The 16,539-nt window shown below is 40.2% G+C and overlaps 1 protein-coding gene across 4 annotated transcripts in view; it reads left to right on the top strand.

Annotated features, from left to right (window-relative positions):
• Window positions 1–16,539, top strand: part of celsr3 (cadherin, EGF LAG seven-pass G-type receptor 3) — an 84,454-nt gene that overhangs the window by 20,844 nt on the left and 47,071 nt on the right. For all 4 annotated transcript variants that reach the window (XM_058642543.1, XM_058642544.1, XM_058642545.1 and 1 more), the window contains exons 2-4: window positions 749–1,092; window positions 4,996–5,284; window positions 15,806–16,028. In XM_058642543.1, coding sequence (XP_058498526.1) covers window positions 749–1,092; window positions 4,996–5,284; window positions 15,806–16,028 — 856 coding nt within the window. The remainder of the gene's footprint in view (window positions 1–748; window positions 1,093–4,995; window positions 5,285–15,805; window positions 16,029–16,539) is intronic.

Below are 16,539 nucleotides of genomic sequence, written 5' to 3'. Positions count from 1 at the left end.
AATCACTAGTTTCAGGTCTTCAATCTTGTGTTCTATTTTAAAAGAAAATAGACAATAAAGCACAGCACATATGAGTGGACACCAGTGTGATTGACAGCTGGAATCATCCAGTGCTTGCTTGGTCGTAGGTGACTTACGGCGGTGAAAACTGTCATGGCGTTTGTCAAATCACAGATCTCCAGTCTTCAAAATGGGTGTTTGTTTTGCAGCTGTAAGATATTTTTCTATAAAGTGTATAAAGGTTATTCCTAAGCACAGAGCTCTTGGATGTGAGGTTGTGTAGTTTACTGAAATAAGGAAACTAAATTCTGCTTCACTTTTCTGTTTTGAACTAACCTTTATATACACATTTGACAGAAAATAATCACGTTTGCCTATTCTTGTACTCATTTGTCCATAATCGTGAATGTACAATATATCATTTTACGTGTGGTAACATATACAGTATAGTGAGATAGTGTCTCCTGAACTGCATATCTCATGGCATTGCTGTGACCTCCTCACCTTCTTTGCAATTCTGCCTCTCTGGTTGTATTCATTTATCTCTGTCTCTTTAACTTTCTTCTCTCTGTACTTCATCCTGGCTGGCCCTGACCCATAATTCTCCCCTGTGCCTCCCCTTTCATTGATCTCCCTCTTCTTACTCCTTCTCCTGTTCTCACCTATAATGTTATGTCAATGTCCATCTGTTCTTTTCTTCCCTGCTCCTTCTTCCTCCTAACCTTTGTCGCTCTGCTGTGCTCCTCAGATGGTGTCCACAGCATATCGGCCCAGTGCATCCTCCGTGTTCTCATCATCACCGAGGACATGCTGGGAAGCAGCGTCACTGTCCGTCTCCAGAACATGTCCCAGGAGCACTTCTTGTCACCCTTGCTGGGTAACTTTCTGGAAGGTGTGTCGGCCGTGCTCTCAGTGCCCGTCGAGGACGTTTTCATCTTCAACATCCAGCCAGACTTGGACGCGGCGCCCGGAGGGATCCTGAACATCAGCTTCTCTGCTGCTTTGCCTGGTGGAAACTTCTTCCCTTCTGAAGCATTGGAGGAGCAGCTGTACCTGAACAGGCTGAGGCTGACATCACTGACACAGATGGAGGTTAGTCCACGTTCACAATCACAGACACAAACACACATTATGCCTTTTTAATGCTTAGAGGTCCAAGTATCTTGTCCAAGAAAATACTTGATACAGTATATATCACTTACTGAGAAAAGGGTTTAATCCAGGGAGCATTTAAGAGCAGAGCCATCAGCACTAAGTCAAACTGCATTTCCATTTGTTGCAATAAATGATATGGTTTAATTATGATGAGAGTGTTCCTGACACAAATTGCAGTGGTTTTCCAAAAGTGACAGCAAACGATTAAACAGTGGAAAATTGAATTTGATTATACTGTACTGGAGCTTTATATTTAGAGCTACAGTATGTATACACTCACAGGCCACTTTTTAGGTACACAATAAAGTGGCAGGAGTGGCATATGGTGTCGTCTGCTGCTAAAGCCCATCTGTTTCCATTTATACCATACCTTGATTGTAACAAGTGGTTATTTCAGGTACTGTTGCCAGTTCTTCATTTTAAACCAGTCTGCCGTCAACAAAGGATTTTTGCTCAGAGAAGTATTTTCTCTTTTAAATAGAATTATCTGTAAACCATAGAGATGGTTGTGTGTGGAAATCCCAACAACCATACCACATTCTTTCTTTTCCTAAACCTTTTTTACACACTGACGCTCGGCAGGTTTTCTTGTCATGCCTTATACATTTAGTTGAACAGGTGTATGTACACATAACCAAAACATTTTCCAAATGACTGTTTTCATGGTCAAGCACACACTTGTTTGTAACAACACAGACAAAATGTAAAACTATGGACACGCTGTCAAAAAATACATATCAAGACAATACACGGAGCATAATGCGTGTGAACTGATAATAATACAGTACAGATGTTACGGCAGCACAGCCATATGGTCTTATGCAACAATACACAGATATGATAATGACCATTACGTATGTTGTCATGCATGAAATCACACACACCTGGACACAGCAGCATGTGTGTAAGCAATGTTAGTGTTCACACAGCCTCAGAGCGTCGCTGCACGTGCATGACAGAAGTGAGATGTTTCGATAGGAGCGAACAGCTGGTCCAACGGGAAAAAGATTTATGAAGGGGTGAGGGGGTTCACAGCTCTGTCAAGAGATACCGCTGAGTGTATATGACCTTCTCTCAACACATGCTGTCAAACAAACACACATAAACACATGCAAACTCAATCTGTATCTTCTTACTGTTGAACAAGCGTACAGTGGCCTGACAGTAACAGTCGTTCCATAGTTTTGTTCTATGGTTATCAACTCATTTTACAAAGCAAGGAGAAGAAATGAGTCGTAACACAATAGAGACATACATGTACGTTACATTTTAAAACCAAACACTGTTAGAGTTCACAAATGTCACCTCCAACTCTACCGACGGAGACCATTAACTCCTCTGGAAAACGTTTACTGACATTGTTACTCAAATAAGAAGTAGGCGTATCTCAGAGATGGAAGTAAGTGCCACATATGCAAGTCACAAGTCTTAAAGTTAAAGTCTCATGGAAGTCTGAAAGAGTCTGCAAGAGTCGAGTATGTCAAGTTGAGTCCCTGCTTTAAATCAAGCAAGTTACAAGTCATATGAATGTAGAAGATAAATGACGATTTCCCAGATAGTCATTTTGCACTGCTGGAGTTATAATCGCACACTTCACATAACCAGCTTGTGAGCCACGAGATGTTAACTAGCGTTACCTTAAAATAGCAACCAATGACTTCCTGTCTTACCTTCCCTTGTGGGAGTTTTTAGTGTCAAATGGAAGACGCCCAATGTTTTCTGTGTTTCAAACACAAAGTGTAATGTTAACTCCTCTATATTTGAGAATATATAAATATGGCGTAAGTTAAGTCATTTTGAGGCATCTTACTCAAGTCTAAGTCAAGTCGAATCTTTTTAACCAACGTTAGTCAAGCAACTCGAGTAAAGACACGTGACTTGAGTCCCCCACCTCTGGCCTATCTCCCTAAAGACATCCAAAGTTATTTTTGCACATTTAGCAGAGTCGCCCCTGGTGCAATATATTGTTACTTTCTGGTTGATTCAGATTTCAGCAGAATTAATCATGTCACTTTTAAAAGGAATATGGTGCATGTAAGTAAGGTGAGGGCAGAAATGAAACTGAATTAAAACTCAAATACAATCAGAGAAGGCGACCTGATAATAGTATGTCATCAGGAGAGACATTAAAGACTCAGCTGACCTGACTGATCTCCTCAGGCAGGTCATTATTATTTGAAGAGACGCTTGCTTATATTACGTGAAGGCTAGTTCTCTCATTAGGTCGCCATTATATTTAATATATACCCACCAATTCCCTCATTTGAGCTTGACAGCAAGAGGGTCATATGTATTATCATAAAGTGAATTTATATTATATTTCGTGGTAGAAGTAGTTTTGAGCATTAGCATGATATGCCATTCAATCAATTCAATCAAACTTTATTTGTCCCTGAGACATAGTGAAGCAGGCACACATATGTACAGTTGTGTCAGTTGGGACAAGATTTTTTTTTTTAAAACAGAACATAATATTTAACAGTATATTTGTGTAAGGTGCAAACCGGAAGCGAATATTTACATGAACTGTATATGTATATTATCTGCACTTTGTAATAGGGAACAAAGGTGGCCCTCGTCCATCGGTGCCTTTGAGAGGGCAGCCACTCAAAGGCAGAGTGGAGCGGGTGTGAGGGGACTTTAATGATTTTGTGTGCTCACCGGCGTGTCTGCTGATCGTACACAGTGACAGTGCTTTGTAGGCACTTTCTGTATTGCAGGCTGGTGGAGTGTAATGGGACATGTGATGACACTCTCTATGAAGGAGTAGAAGAATGTTTTTTCTGAAGGAATTGAGCTTCCTTAGGAGGTGTTGCCACTGTTGACACTACCTAGGAATCTCCTCTGTGTTGGAGGAGAATCTCAGCTGGTGGTCGAACATGGTGCCCAGATATTTGTACCCCTCAGCTAGCTCCACTGGCTTCCTGTGGATGATGGTACAAATATACAGTATCTAGAGATAACATCAGCAGCAGGCTAACATGCAAAACATTAATATGTCACTATTCTTGTTGTTGTTGTTGTTGTTGTCAGCTGTTGATTAAATTCGTGTCACCTTCATTTTGGTATAATTACTGTAAATGACCATTTATTCTCCTGTTGTAGTAGTAGCAGTAGTAGACTAACTTCCTCCACCAGGTTTAGCTTTAAAAAAACAAACAAGTTTATTTCTTCTAATTTTCCTTTGTTATTGATTAAGTGTACATGTTACTGTTGAATGATTGACCTCTAATGTTCACTCTATGACCTGTTACTCTTAGTAATGTACATACAGTACATTTCTTTAGATAGGGGATAATACTGTCATGTTAAGAACGCAAGCACAGGTGTAATTAATAACTGTAATTAAGACTATATGTGATTCAGGTGCGTTACTTTTAGAGCCTTGCTGTCTCTCACACCGAATCTGTACATTTACAACTACGACTGCATTCTAATGTATTTATAAATTCACTACATGCTACTTTGCACTTTCTACTGCATTGAATGTATTTAACTGTGGTTACCTATTAAATGTAATTATAAGACTTTAACGGAACAACAAACAAGTAAACGTATAAATATTAAAGTGCTTCACATAATATGAAACACCTCCTCACTAGTTCTAAAAATAATCTTGATTGATCTAATGATTCATAATGATGTATCACTCACAGGTAGAAAGTTTTACTATGATAATTTGATGGTGAATTCCTTTGCACATCAACAATGATGTGAATAAATGGCAGGAAATCTGTGAATAATGTGAATAAACTTTTTGGAAAAATATAAGCACCAGTATTACAGAAGCTCAACCAAACCAGAATGTTCTTCACAGTGACCACTATCTTTCCACGCCAGGTTCTTCCCTTTGACGACAACGTATGTCTGCGTGAGCCGTGCCAGAACTACATGAAGTGCATCTCGGTGCTGCGCTTCAACAGCTCTGCCCCCTTCATCTCCTCAAACTCCATCCTGTTCCGGCCCATCCACCCCATCGCGGGCCTGCGCTGCCGATGCCCCGTGGGCTTCACGGGGGATTACTGTGAGACGGAGATCAACCTGTGTTACTCCAACCCCTGCCTGAACGGAGGGGTGTGTGCCCGCAGAGAGGGAGGTTACACCTGCATCTGCCGGGAAGACTTCACCGGTGAGTAGAGACGAGTGTGTGTGTGTGTGCTTTGTTTTTGTGCTGCTGTGGAAAATGCGATGTGTTGTAAAATGTCACAACTTTAAATAGTTCTTTATGGATACACTGAATAAGGTGTGAATAAGCCAATTTATCAATTTATCCATCTTTTATTGAGGTACATTTTAATATAAGTTGAATTTAAAAAGAATAAACTTAAACAGAAACCTGCCTCAGGTGCTGTCTACATATTACTAAGATGTTGACCTTTCCATTGCACCTGATTTAATAAATTAATGTAATTAAGAAATCAAATTGAAGTGGTGAGTGATTGCTTATTAACAGGTCCTTCAGTAGAAAGACTCTCTGGAGAACTGAACCTTTATTATGCAGATTCAAATGTCAGCTCATGTCATCCAGTGGAAAAACTAAACTTAAAACTTATAGGAAGTTTTCACAATGCTATTAATTATTGTGAAACAAATATACACCCTGCTTTGTATGTAAACATCTGATTATCAGTTTAAATCCATCCATCCATCTATTTTCTAGCACTTTATCCTGCATGTGAGTTAAATCAGTTTAAATAATCAACTGTATTTACTTTTCCTGATGTTAAGTCGCCTGGATTTCTGTTTATCGATTGCTTTATTTCAACTAACTAACTAAATCGGACTTTTTTCTGCTTTGGTTTACCGTGCCCACTTCTTTTTTGACCAACTCTGTTTTATACCCATTTAAAGTGAAAAGTCAAACACTTTGAAAACACACACACACACACACACTCACTGCCTCCAGGGGCAGCTTTGTTCTTCTCAGCTCTTTGGCTGATATTTAATCTTTTTCTCACATAGTGACAAACACATACATACACAGACACCTGCTGCTTTTCCCAAGACACCATTTCAGACTCCTTCACTGCCCCTTCATGCTGCTGTTGTAGCACTACAATTTTCAAACCAGGAGAAGAGACATATCTTGAACGTCAGCATGTGTGTGTGCGTGCGTGTGCGTGCGTGTGTGTGAGAGCATGTGCGCTCATGAACTCATACGCATGTGTGTGTGTGTGTGTGTGTGCATGCGTCAGGGGGGTATTTCTCGTTGCTTTTCATTTCAAAGCAAAAACAGTGCTGTAGCATCGGCTTTCTTTCAAGAGGGAGACAGAGTGATTTTCGAGCTCCCACTGAGAGAGACAGAAAGAGAGATGAAGAGGGGGAAACAAGAGGAGAGAAAGAGTGGGTGGGATTTATTGAGGCAGAGAATAGAGTAGGGAAGTTGAAAGAAGCAGAGTGAGGTGTATGGAGTCAAAAAAAAAAATTTGGGATTAGAGAATGCAAAATGGGTAGAGAAAGAAGTCCAATCATAAGAATGAAGAAAGAGATGGAAAACGTGTAATAAGTGTGGCATAATACAAAGTTGCAACTCCGATCACAGACACTAACTACAACCGGGCACACTGGTGACCATGCACACATGCCATGCTTTATCATCTGTTTTCTTCAAAATGGGAATATGATTTACAAACCCGACATCCTGTTCTATTTGGAAAAGCCCCAACATGTGTGTTTACGATCATCAAGTCCTCAGGAAAATGTTTATTTACCTTTAAAATCAAGAGAGAAGTAGGTTCATTTTCCCATAGACTTCCATTCTAACGGAAACTGGAGATACTCCTTCTTTTGTGTTTAGTCATCTGTGCTGATTACACTGTGCGACGTGTACACAAATGGCTGATTAGGAGTTTCGCTGACTAAACATGGTGTCTGTCAAAACCCTGACAACTTTCGAACGCATGTCTTAAAATCAATCAATCTGCAACAGGGATCGACTGCAGCTCCTGCAGCTACGAGCTCCATCTTTCAGGGTAAAGAGACAACTAAATCTGTGCCAGTGTTATATGGCTAAAGCTCAGATGACAGATGATGTGTTTTCTTCTTGAATTCTTTTTCCTGTCTGCGTTGTACGACTCAAACTCACCAGAAATACCTGAATTTATAGAGCTCACAGAGTGTATTGGATTCATCTCACACAGTGTGACATGCAGTGAACCTGTGTACGATCCCTGTTATCACACAGGCCTTAAGGGCAAAGATAGAAAGGATCAAATAGAGGGAAGTGCTGTAGATTACCCACAACCGATGACAAAAAGGTACAGAAAAAAATTAGAAAGAAAAAGGCAAAGGTGAGACGGAACCAGAAGAAGTAGAGCTTGAGAGGTGAATGAGAGGATGAGGAAGAGGTGACTTTGACAACAACATGAGAGAGGGAGGGGGGAGGGCGTTGGATGAGTTCAGAGTGAATAACATGGAAGGAGACTGCAGGGGGAAAGTGATACCGTGGGGTGGGGATTGGAGGGGTTCTGCGTAGTTGCTCTTGTGCGCTTCCTGTGTAGGCGTTGGGTGTCTTGCGGCAAGTGGGAGGAAGAGGAGGAGGAGGATGAATAAACAAGGTCCAATTGATTCTACAACACATACAAATCTCCAGACATCTCCCAGCTAAATGTGTTCTCTCCCTCCATCATTTTTTCCACGTTTCCATCCAACCTCTCTTTATCAGTACCTTCACATGCTCTTTGGGGCTTTGAGTTGCTTTTCCTTGAACCTTGATGGATTGGTTCCACAGGCAAGAGCTAAGTTAGGGGGTTTTACCTGAGAGAAGAAACTTACTTTCTTTCTTTTTTGAGAAGTATTTTTGTTTTCAGATGCCTAGGTTATGTTTTATTGAAAATAATGTTTTATAAGTTTTTAAAATTGTTTTGATCAAAGAATACATTCATAAGAGAATAGAGCGAATTAACTGACAGCCACTCTTTCTCAGAGTCCCTCTTAGAAGGGAAAACTGGAATCTGTCAAAATAATGGACAATCATCTGCTCCTCCACCACAAAAGCTTTCACAATACATGTAATCCCAGGTTAACCCTTTCCTAAAGCCCATATTTAACCGTGGGATGAGTAAGGTTTCCTACTTTGAACACTGTGTTTTACCCCTGACTTAAACCCTGCTGTGCAAGGTTAATGCTCCCTTTTATGATGGCAACCCCGGAGATGTAACACTGAGAAAATAGTGTGAAACACTGCTTCTGCTGAGGTCATGAACTGTTCAGTCCTGACGGCACAGCATTAGTCCCAGGTTTAAATTAAACTCCAATTAACTGAAAATTCAACCAGTCCAGGGTGACAATAATGCTTTTGCACAATCCAAGTTCGAATGGCATGTTGGTTTTCAATTATTTTACTCTTGATTGCTTAAAATATGAAATCAGTCTTTTAAATGATGACTTAAAAAAGGGACCAGTTAATCTCTTCCTTGGCTGTTTTCACATCAGATGTTTTACCATTAGTCTGAGACTGAAGCAAGTGAATGGAATTCAATTCAGTCATCAGGACAATGCTATAATTTACACATTTTAAAAGCCACTCACGCAGCTTATCTTTGACATATTCACCTCATCTCACATGCATGTGATGTTGTATGCCTCTCACGCACAGAAATATAGTAAAAACAGGCACTTACTGAACGGGTTCTGTACTAGTACTTAAAAACGTTGGCCTGTCTTTTTCCTGAGTGCCTCGATTAAGTTTCTAAGTCATCAACCCCAAGAACAAGGAACAATCCTCATTGCTCCCACTAACTAAAGGAAAATAGACACAGTAATGATGGAGATGCACCATGTGCAGATAGAAGAGGAAGAAAGCACCTCTTAGAGCTGAGACATGGTGTAAGAGACATGCTGACTTAGTCTGTGAGAAGATAAAATGCTGAGTAATGAGGAAAGAAGACACTGGCAGAAATGAAACCTTTTGCTTGGGCTGAAACGATCTGTATTGTTTACTGAGGGAAGCCAAGAAAGAGAAAGGGAAGATGTGCGGTAGGTTCGGCGAGGTGAGATTAGTTTTGGATCTAATCAAGCCGACATGCGTGTTACACTGAGAAATGAAACCCAGCAGATGCAGAGGGCAAACAGATCACACATGCAGAGTAAATTAGCATGAGGTAGCAAAGATTACGGGAAGAATGATGCTATCTTGGAGGTGTTTTTTTTTACAAAGGGATTGTATGCTTTTAGCGAGTAGTGTGCAGCTGAGGAGAAGAGGGGAACATTTAGCTGGTTGATGCGGAACCTGAAGGCTGTGAGACTAAATTAGTTTGGTTAAGGAAGACAGAAAGAGTTAAGTGAGAACTAAATTAGGTTGGCAAATGAGATGGAAAAAAAGTAAGTAGAGTGATGAATATAGAGGAAGAGGCCACTAAATTATGTTTGGCAAGATACGTTAGATAGTAAAGAGGAGGTTTAGAGGGGACATGACATGAATAGAAGATAAAGACGTGTGTAGAGAAAATGATGGAGGAAGACGATGTTCCAGTGCTTCAGCTTTAAGCTTCTCCAGATTTATATGGTGAGAAATATCAGGGACATGATGTTCCTGTTTATTACAGTAAGAAGTATTTACTGTTGTCCTTGATATGCACTGATGCAACGTTGGTCCCTTATATATTAGAGTTCTAATATTAATCAATGAAGTAAAAGATTGATTATAGGAGATTCCAGCTGATCAATAAGTGTTCTGTTTAGACTGTAATTCCTCCTACAAACTGTGTAATTACACCGATATTCTGTGATCAATCATATCAATCACTTGCATCATCATCATCATTTGAACTTCTGTTTTTTTAAAAGGTTTTCATGCAAACTGATCCTGTTATTGTGCGAATGCCAGGGAAAATGAATGGTCGCTACAGTCCCGACGTTCCTGTTCTTTTCATTGTGATCATACTCCCTCAGATTGTTGTTCCAAAAGCCTCGAGACTGAACAGAAGGGTCCAGAAAGGAAAAGTAGTCCAACAGCATTTATGGCTCCATAAGGTAGTTAACGAACTAGGAAAAGTCTGCCTAGACAACGAGCAGAAGAACTGTACATTATTCTCCCACTGGGGAAAAACCCAGCAGTCTGAGGAAAAGCAGAGAACATGTTCCTCAACATTCTGTGCTCCGGTATTTGCCCAGTGGCAGAGATGAGCCATGAAATCAGAGCTAATTATTAAATTAATCTGAACTAATTATGTTCTACTTACAACTCCCACATGACACCCAGAAAGTTGATGTTTGGAGAGAGAAAGGGAAGCTTTTAAAAGAGACTGGAAATGAGAGATGAAAGAAATGACATGTTAGTTTCAGGATGAGCGGATTGGCGAATGTTAAAGGAGAAGATGCTAGAGATGAGATCAAAAAGATAAAACTAAGCCGTTTGGACATGAATGAATAGAGGGAGAGATACGATGGGATACGATTACAAAAGTACAATGTACAAGTGAATAGTACTGTGGGGAGATTAAAAAGTAGAAGATGTGTGAATATGTGTAAGAGCTGATGGCTTTGCTGATGGTTTTTCAATGAGATTTAGAACAAATACAGATAATGAAAGTGCACAGAAAATATTGGACATAGAAAAACTAAGTATATATGATTTAAATGTGGCAAATACACTGCAGGGAACCTGATGTGCTGAGTTGAGGGGGAACATGCATTAATCAGTTTGAGAGGAAGCAAAGACTGAAATAGTTTTGGGAAGACAAGTTGGAGAGCAGAGAGGAAGAGAAAGAAAGAATAAGAAGAAATGTACCTCAAGCTCCAATATAGGATATATATTAGGAAGTCATATTTGGCTGTACTGCTTCCATTTTAAAATAAAATCTTAGTGGAAGCTAAAATATAATAATATAGATAATAATAATAGTAGAAAATAACGAACATTTGAATTACCGAAGAGCATTACACACAATTCTGACTTTAAATCTCAGAATTCATGCTGTTTTATTTTTTATTTTGAAGAACTAAAAAAATAATGATTGTGATAATGTGATCATTTCATTCATTCAAATGTGCGTAACTGCAAGATTGCACTAAGGAGTTACAATGCTGCCATCACTGACATGTATTTACTGGAACACATAACACATAAGTTACTGTTTTAAAAACACTTAAGATAATGTAAAATGTCCTATAACTGCATGTCATATTGATATCGATCCTAACTAAATGAGAAAGACAGAGAGCTGTGGAGTTAGATGGAGAGCTTAAGAAAATACTGCAGGGTGAAAGGAGAATTGAAAGTAAATATTAAAGGGGATAGGTATAATATTATAATAATATAATAAAGGGAGACAAAGCAGGATATCGAAAAAGAAGGCAACTCAGAGGCAGAGCGAGAGTGTGTTGAATAGAAATAAAGTGAAAATGGAACAGATGAAACAGAAATAAGCTTCAAGCAATAAGAAGAGAGGAGCGTGTGACGGAGAGACTGAGATAAATGACACGAGGCCAAAGCAACGGAAACAACAAGACGTCATCTTAAGAGTCCTCTAATGGTAAAATAGCTCACATAGACAGTGGTAGTGCAGACAACTGCTCCTTCAAAACACTACACAGTAGATGCTGCACTGTTCTGTGTCCACAGCAACACACACACATCAGGTTAGAAGTCATTCGGCTGAATGTTTGTCTGGAACATTGTCAGAAAGACAGAGATAGAGACAGAGACAGACAGGAAGTGAGAGACTTTGATTTAAGTGTTGTTCAGCGGTGCAATACACCAAGGTTTAGAAGAACCACGGTGTTAATGTTAATCCATTCACCATTGCTCAGTGTACCAATGTTTGTGTGTAAAAAAAGTAAAGATCACAACTTCACTCCATTAGATTTCTGACATTTACAGATTTACAATCGGAGAAGAGCGGCTGAAGGCTCCGGCTTCTGAAGCTGCACGAGGGAAATGAGTGTACCACAGAGAGCGAGAGAGAGAGGGAGAGAGGGAGAGAGCAAGACCTACAGAGGAAAGACAAGAGGAAGGAGAATAGGGAAGCAACTGGGAGTGTATTGGCCTCTGGGGAAGTACCATGTGTTGGGGTGGAGGAGGAGGAGGAGGGGGGGGGGCAATGGGGTGAGAGGTGGGGCGGAGCAAATTAAGATGCTGGGGGATGGATGAAGATACTGGCTTTGATGAATAAAACATCTGCATGAATGAAGGGGTGGTGTGAATGCATTAACCCAGGCAGAGAGGAAGGAAAGGGAAAAAAAAGAATGAAAAACATGAAGGTGCAACTGTAGGAAAGAACAGCAAATCATGTATTTTATAGAAAGAGATGTAACATGGAGGCAGAATAACAAGGAAGAAACAAGGAGGATGGAGAGAGGACAGGAAGAATGGAAATAAAACAATAAAGACACTTTTTAGACTCAAGTTTGTTCCTAACTTTGTGTGTGATGGGAGTCGTGGTGTGTCATTTCAATCATCATGTGTATTTGCAAAGGTTAATATTCCGTTTAAAGCACACACACAATTGGCTTTTATTACTAATCCCACCTCATAAATGCAGTATTTAACAGGCTAATCCTTTGACACCTGCTGGGTACATTAGATATGAGGATGATTCAAACGACAGGAAATTAAACAAGAACAACCTTAGTGGTGCTTCTCAGACGTGATGGTTCACTGCTGTTCTCTGAACCTTTAGGAAGTTAAGATTAGGTGCTGTTGTTGTTTTCAATATAACGTACTGACATTATATAGATGAACCCACTTTTCTGCCAACGCACTTTATGAAGCAGGTTGTGTGTTTGTAGGTGCATGTGTTTAAGTCTCCCAGTGCGAATAATTCATGAGCATTAATGGCTATTTATTTATTTTAATATTAATGAGAAGGTTTACTAATGACTGGCGCAACAGACAAAGACATGGGAATTGTGCTGTGCTGTGTGTGTGTGTGTTATGCACACTTACTTAGAAGTATATGTTAAATGTGAGTGGGGTGAGAGGATGAGTGAAGGCTAAACAGTGAGAGACAGATGTGATAATTTCAGTGTCCTTTGGCTGTTGCTGGCTGTGTGTGTGTGTGTGTGTGTGTATGACTCTCTCCCTCTCTCTCTGGGTGTGTGTCTTCAGGGTGATCGTGTGAAAGCCAAAACCAGCAGATATTTTATCTCTCTTGGCATGAGTGGGGGAAAGTGGTTTGGGAAAATTGAGTACAGACAGTTGAACAATCTCTGGAGTGAGCGATAGATCCATGAAATGAGTAAGAACAGAACTAGATTTTGGCAAAAGTGACCGTATTAGATGGTGCGTTCAAAAATGGGAAGAAAATGGAATGAATAAGCTAAAGGCACTGAGGCAAGGAGTGATGTTAAGTTTCTGAACGTAATGCATTCATAGAATTCATGGCAAACTATACCATTGACTTAAGGTAAGGGAAACAATAACTGCATGAATTATCAATGAATAGAAAAAGCATCATCTTAATAAAAGCCACCCTGTTTGATGGCAACCCACCTGGTGTTTGTGTGCACACGCCAACATTACACTACATGTTAAGCTATGTGTTCAACATGACTGTGTGCTGGGTTTACAGCTTTTCTTTCAGTGTGTCTGTGTGGTCATGACTCGCCCTCAGGTGTGTGTGCTTTGCGAGTGTGCATGATATTTTCTGTGTCTGTGTATTTTGTATAGCAGACAGTCATGAGGAAAGGTGAAGACGTCTTTTGACTGTGTGTGTACTTGTATTTGTTACCTCTTCAGGACATGGAACACTGACCTCGTCAGGATCCTGGTCCTGAAGAGGCAGAACCTTATTTCTGAGGAACTGGTTAAGTTTAGGTCTGAGATTTGGATTGTGGTTACTTTAAGGTTAGGGTCAGATATTAACTGGTAATAGGAGTCAATGCAGTGTGTCCTTATAAGAATAGCTGCACAAACCTGTGTGTGTGTGTGTGTGTGTGGATGTCAAGATGTAAGAACTCTGCCAGTGGGTACTTCAGCATCTAAAGGCGTCATAAAGTGGCAACAGAGACAGCTACATGATAAAATCCAACAGCCTCAAGGGCATGGGCAATCTCTCTCTCTTTCTCTCTCTCTCTCTCTCTCTCTCTCTCTCTCTCTCTACCTCCTTCTCTTCCTCTCTTTTGCTCTTTGTGTTTGTGGGAGAGGGATGCTCTTTGTTTTAGAGATTGAATGAGTGTTTGTCTATTTGAAAAAGAAAAAGAAAATCAGTTTCATTCATTATTAATTGTTAATCTGTTTATAGTGTGTTTGTGCGTGCATGCGTGTTTGTGTGTACTTGTATTTGTGTGTGTGTGTGTGTGTTCTGAGCCGTCAGCAGGTTGTAAAGTGGGTCCTCAAGGAGCCATTTGTCTTTAGGCGAGTTTTAAAGCCCGTCTGCTGTGGTTATGTGAAGAGCACTGTGTGTAGGTGTATTTGTGTGCAGATGCAAAACATCAGACAATGTCTTTGTCCAGTTTTGCTCAAGGAAACAAAAAAACTGAAGAAATAATTGAATGCGAAATGCTACATATCACTGTGTGTGTGTGTGTGTGTGTGTGTGTGTGTGTGTGTGTGTGTGTGTGTTTTCTCCCTCCTGAGATACGTCAGTCTGGCCTGTGCATTTGTTTGTTGTTTTTAATTGTTTTTTCACACACTTCGAAAGCAGCAGAATCTCAGCCGACAGGAAAATACTGTGCTTTTAAATAACTGCACATTGAGCATCTTATCTGTGGTGGTTTTTATATACATATAAATTATATTTGAGTGTGGTCATTTGTAGAGTGTTGAAGGTTAATCCTCTGGATCGTCTGGGGCTTCTCAAAGTCGAGGATATCTCTTTAGTATAGAGGATTCTAACGTACAGTATGTGCCTCCCTGTGTCATTGACTGACCATTGACCAGGTGTTCTTGAAACATCAGCTGTGTGTTGTTTGTTTATTTCGTATGTATTTTATATTAGCCGTAGACTGTGTGGACGTGTTGACCCTCTGATTGCAAAACAAACTCCTTTCTGAAGCCTCAACATTTGTGATTGCACTGGTGCCATGACAGGTTCTGTGAAGAGAACATGCGTCCTTCAGTGGGGTCCAGTGATGTAACATCCTTGAAAGTCAGCAGTTCCCGGATCCTTCCTTGACTTGAAAAGCCCCTATAACTGGTATTGCTGCTTGCCAGGAATCCCTGCTGCTTCCACTGACTAATCAAGGACTAATAGAGTTTCTGATGACAGCAGTCGATGCCTGACAGCAGAGGAAACCTGCAGCCTCGTTGATTGGGGGGGAAAACCACACTGTTCTATATTGGGGCTATTTCAAGACGTGTCGTGTTAATTTGCATGTGTTAACACCAACAGAAGGCTCTTAAGTGACAGATTTATCACTTCATACACTAGGTTGAGTTTAATAACAGACCTCACAGGTCCACTGATTGTGAATTGCTTTGCTTTCCAGGTCAAAAAATGAGAAAAGTCGACTTTCCTACTCTGTGTTTGTCGAGCCTCTATTTAGCTCTTTATATTTATTTCTACATACATGTTTTTTTGTATTCAAATGATTTTTCTAAACTTGAATTAAATGAATGAATGAATGAATGAACGAATGTTTATGTCCAGTTTGGTCTCAGTGCTAACTTAGAGTAGGTTACTCTTACAGGTTTGACTTCCCTGTGTTGTTTCTGTTCCTACTGTTCAACAGTGATTGATTGTATTCACTTTTGTCCTTTTATCCCCAGGTGACCGCTGTGAGTTTGACCGGCGTCAGGGCAGATGTGTACCAGGTGTGTGTCTTAATGGAGGAACATGTCGAGAGCTTTCCGGTGGAGGTTTCCGCTGTGAGTGTCCTGCCGGAGGCTACGAGCGCCCTTACTGCACCGTCACCGCCCGATCCTTCCCACCCAAGTCCTTTGTCATGTTCCGGGGCCTCAGACAGAGATTCCATCTCTCTATCTCATTAACGTAAGTAGATTTAACAAATGTGACGGGTTGTTTGGTCTTTCATTTTCTTCTCTAAATGTCAACATTTCATTTTTCTTGTTTTGACTTTCATGCCGCACCCTCCCTCCCTGATGTCTTCAGCTCTCACTCAGTCATAGATCCGAAACCACTCCTGTTTGATTCCGTCCTCTTTAATCAGTTTATTTCATCTCCATCTCAAAGATCGATCCTGTTATTTATGGTTTGGCCTCTGACCCTCTCTTCATCTGTCAATTTACTCTTTTCATCTCCTTTCTCCATTACCTGCTCTTTCTTTTTTTCTTTTTCTTTTTTACTTCTCCATTACACCATCTCCTGTTTCAGTCTCAAAGTTAGCGCGTTAATGTAGGTTCAAATGAAATTATCTAATGGAGCCTTTCCTTTTAAAAGACTTCACTGAAATTGCTACCAAACCTTTGTACCAGAGCTTTGGAAATAAAAACATAAATTTTCTTCTTTTTTACCTGAGTTAAAATGTTTATATTTTACCTTT

Source organism: Solea solea, chromosome 11, assembly GCF_958295425.1.
Source record: "Solea solea chromosome 11, fSolSol10.1, whole genome shotgun sequence".
Taxonomy (NCBI): Eukaryota; Metazoa; Chordata; class Actinopteri; order Pleuronectiformes; family Soleidae; genus Solea; species Solea solea.
The sequence above is the reverse complement of the archived record's forward strand: the minus strand, read 5'-3'. Positions and strand labels throughout refer to the sequence as shown.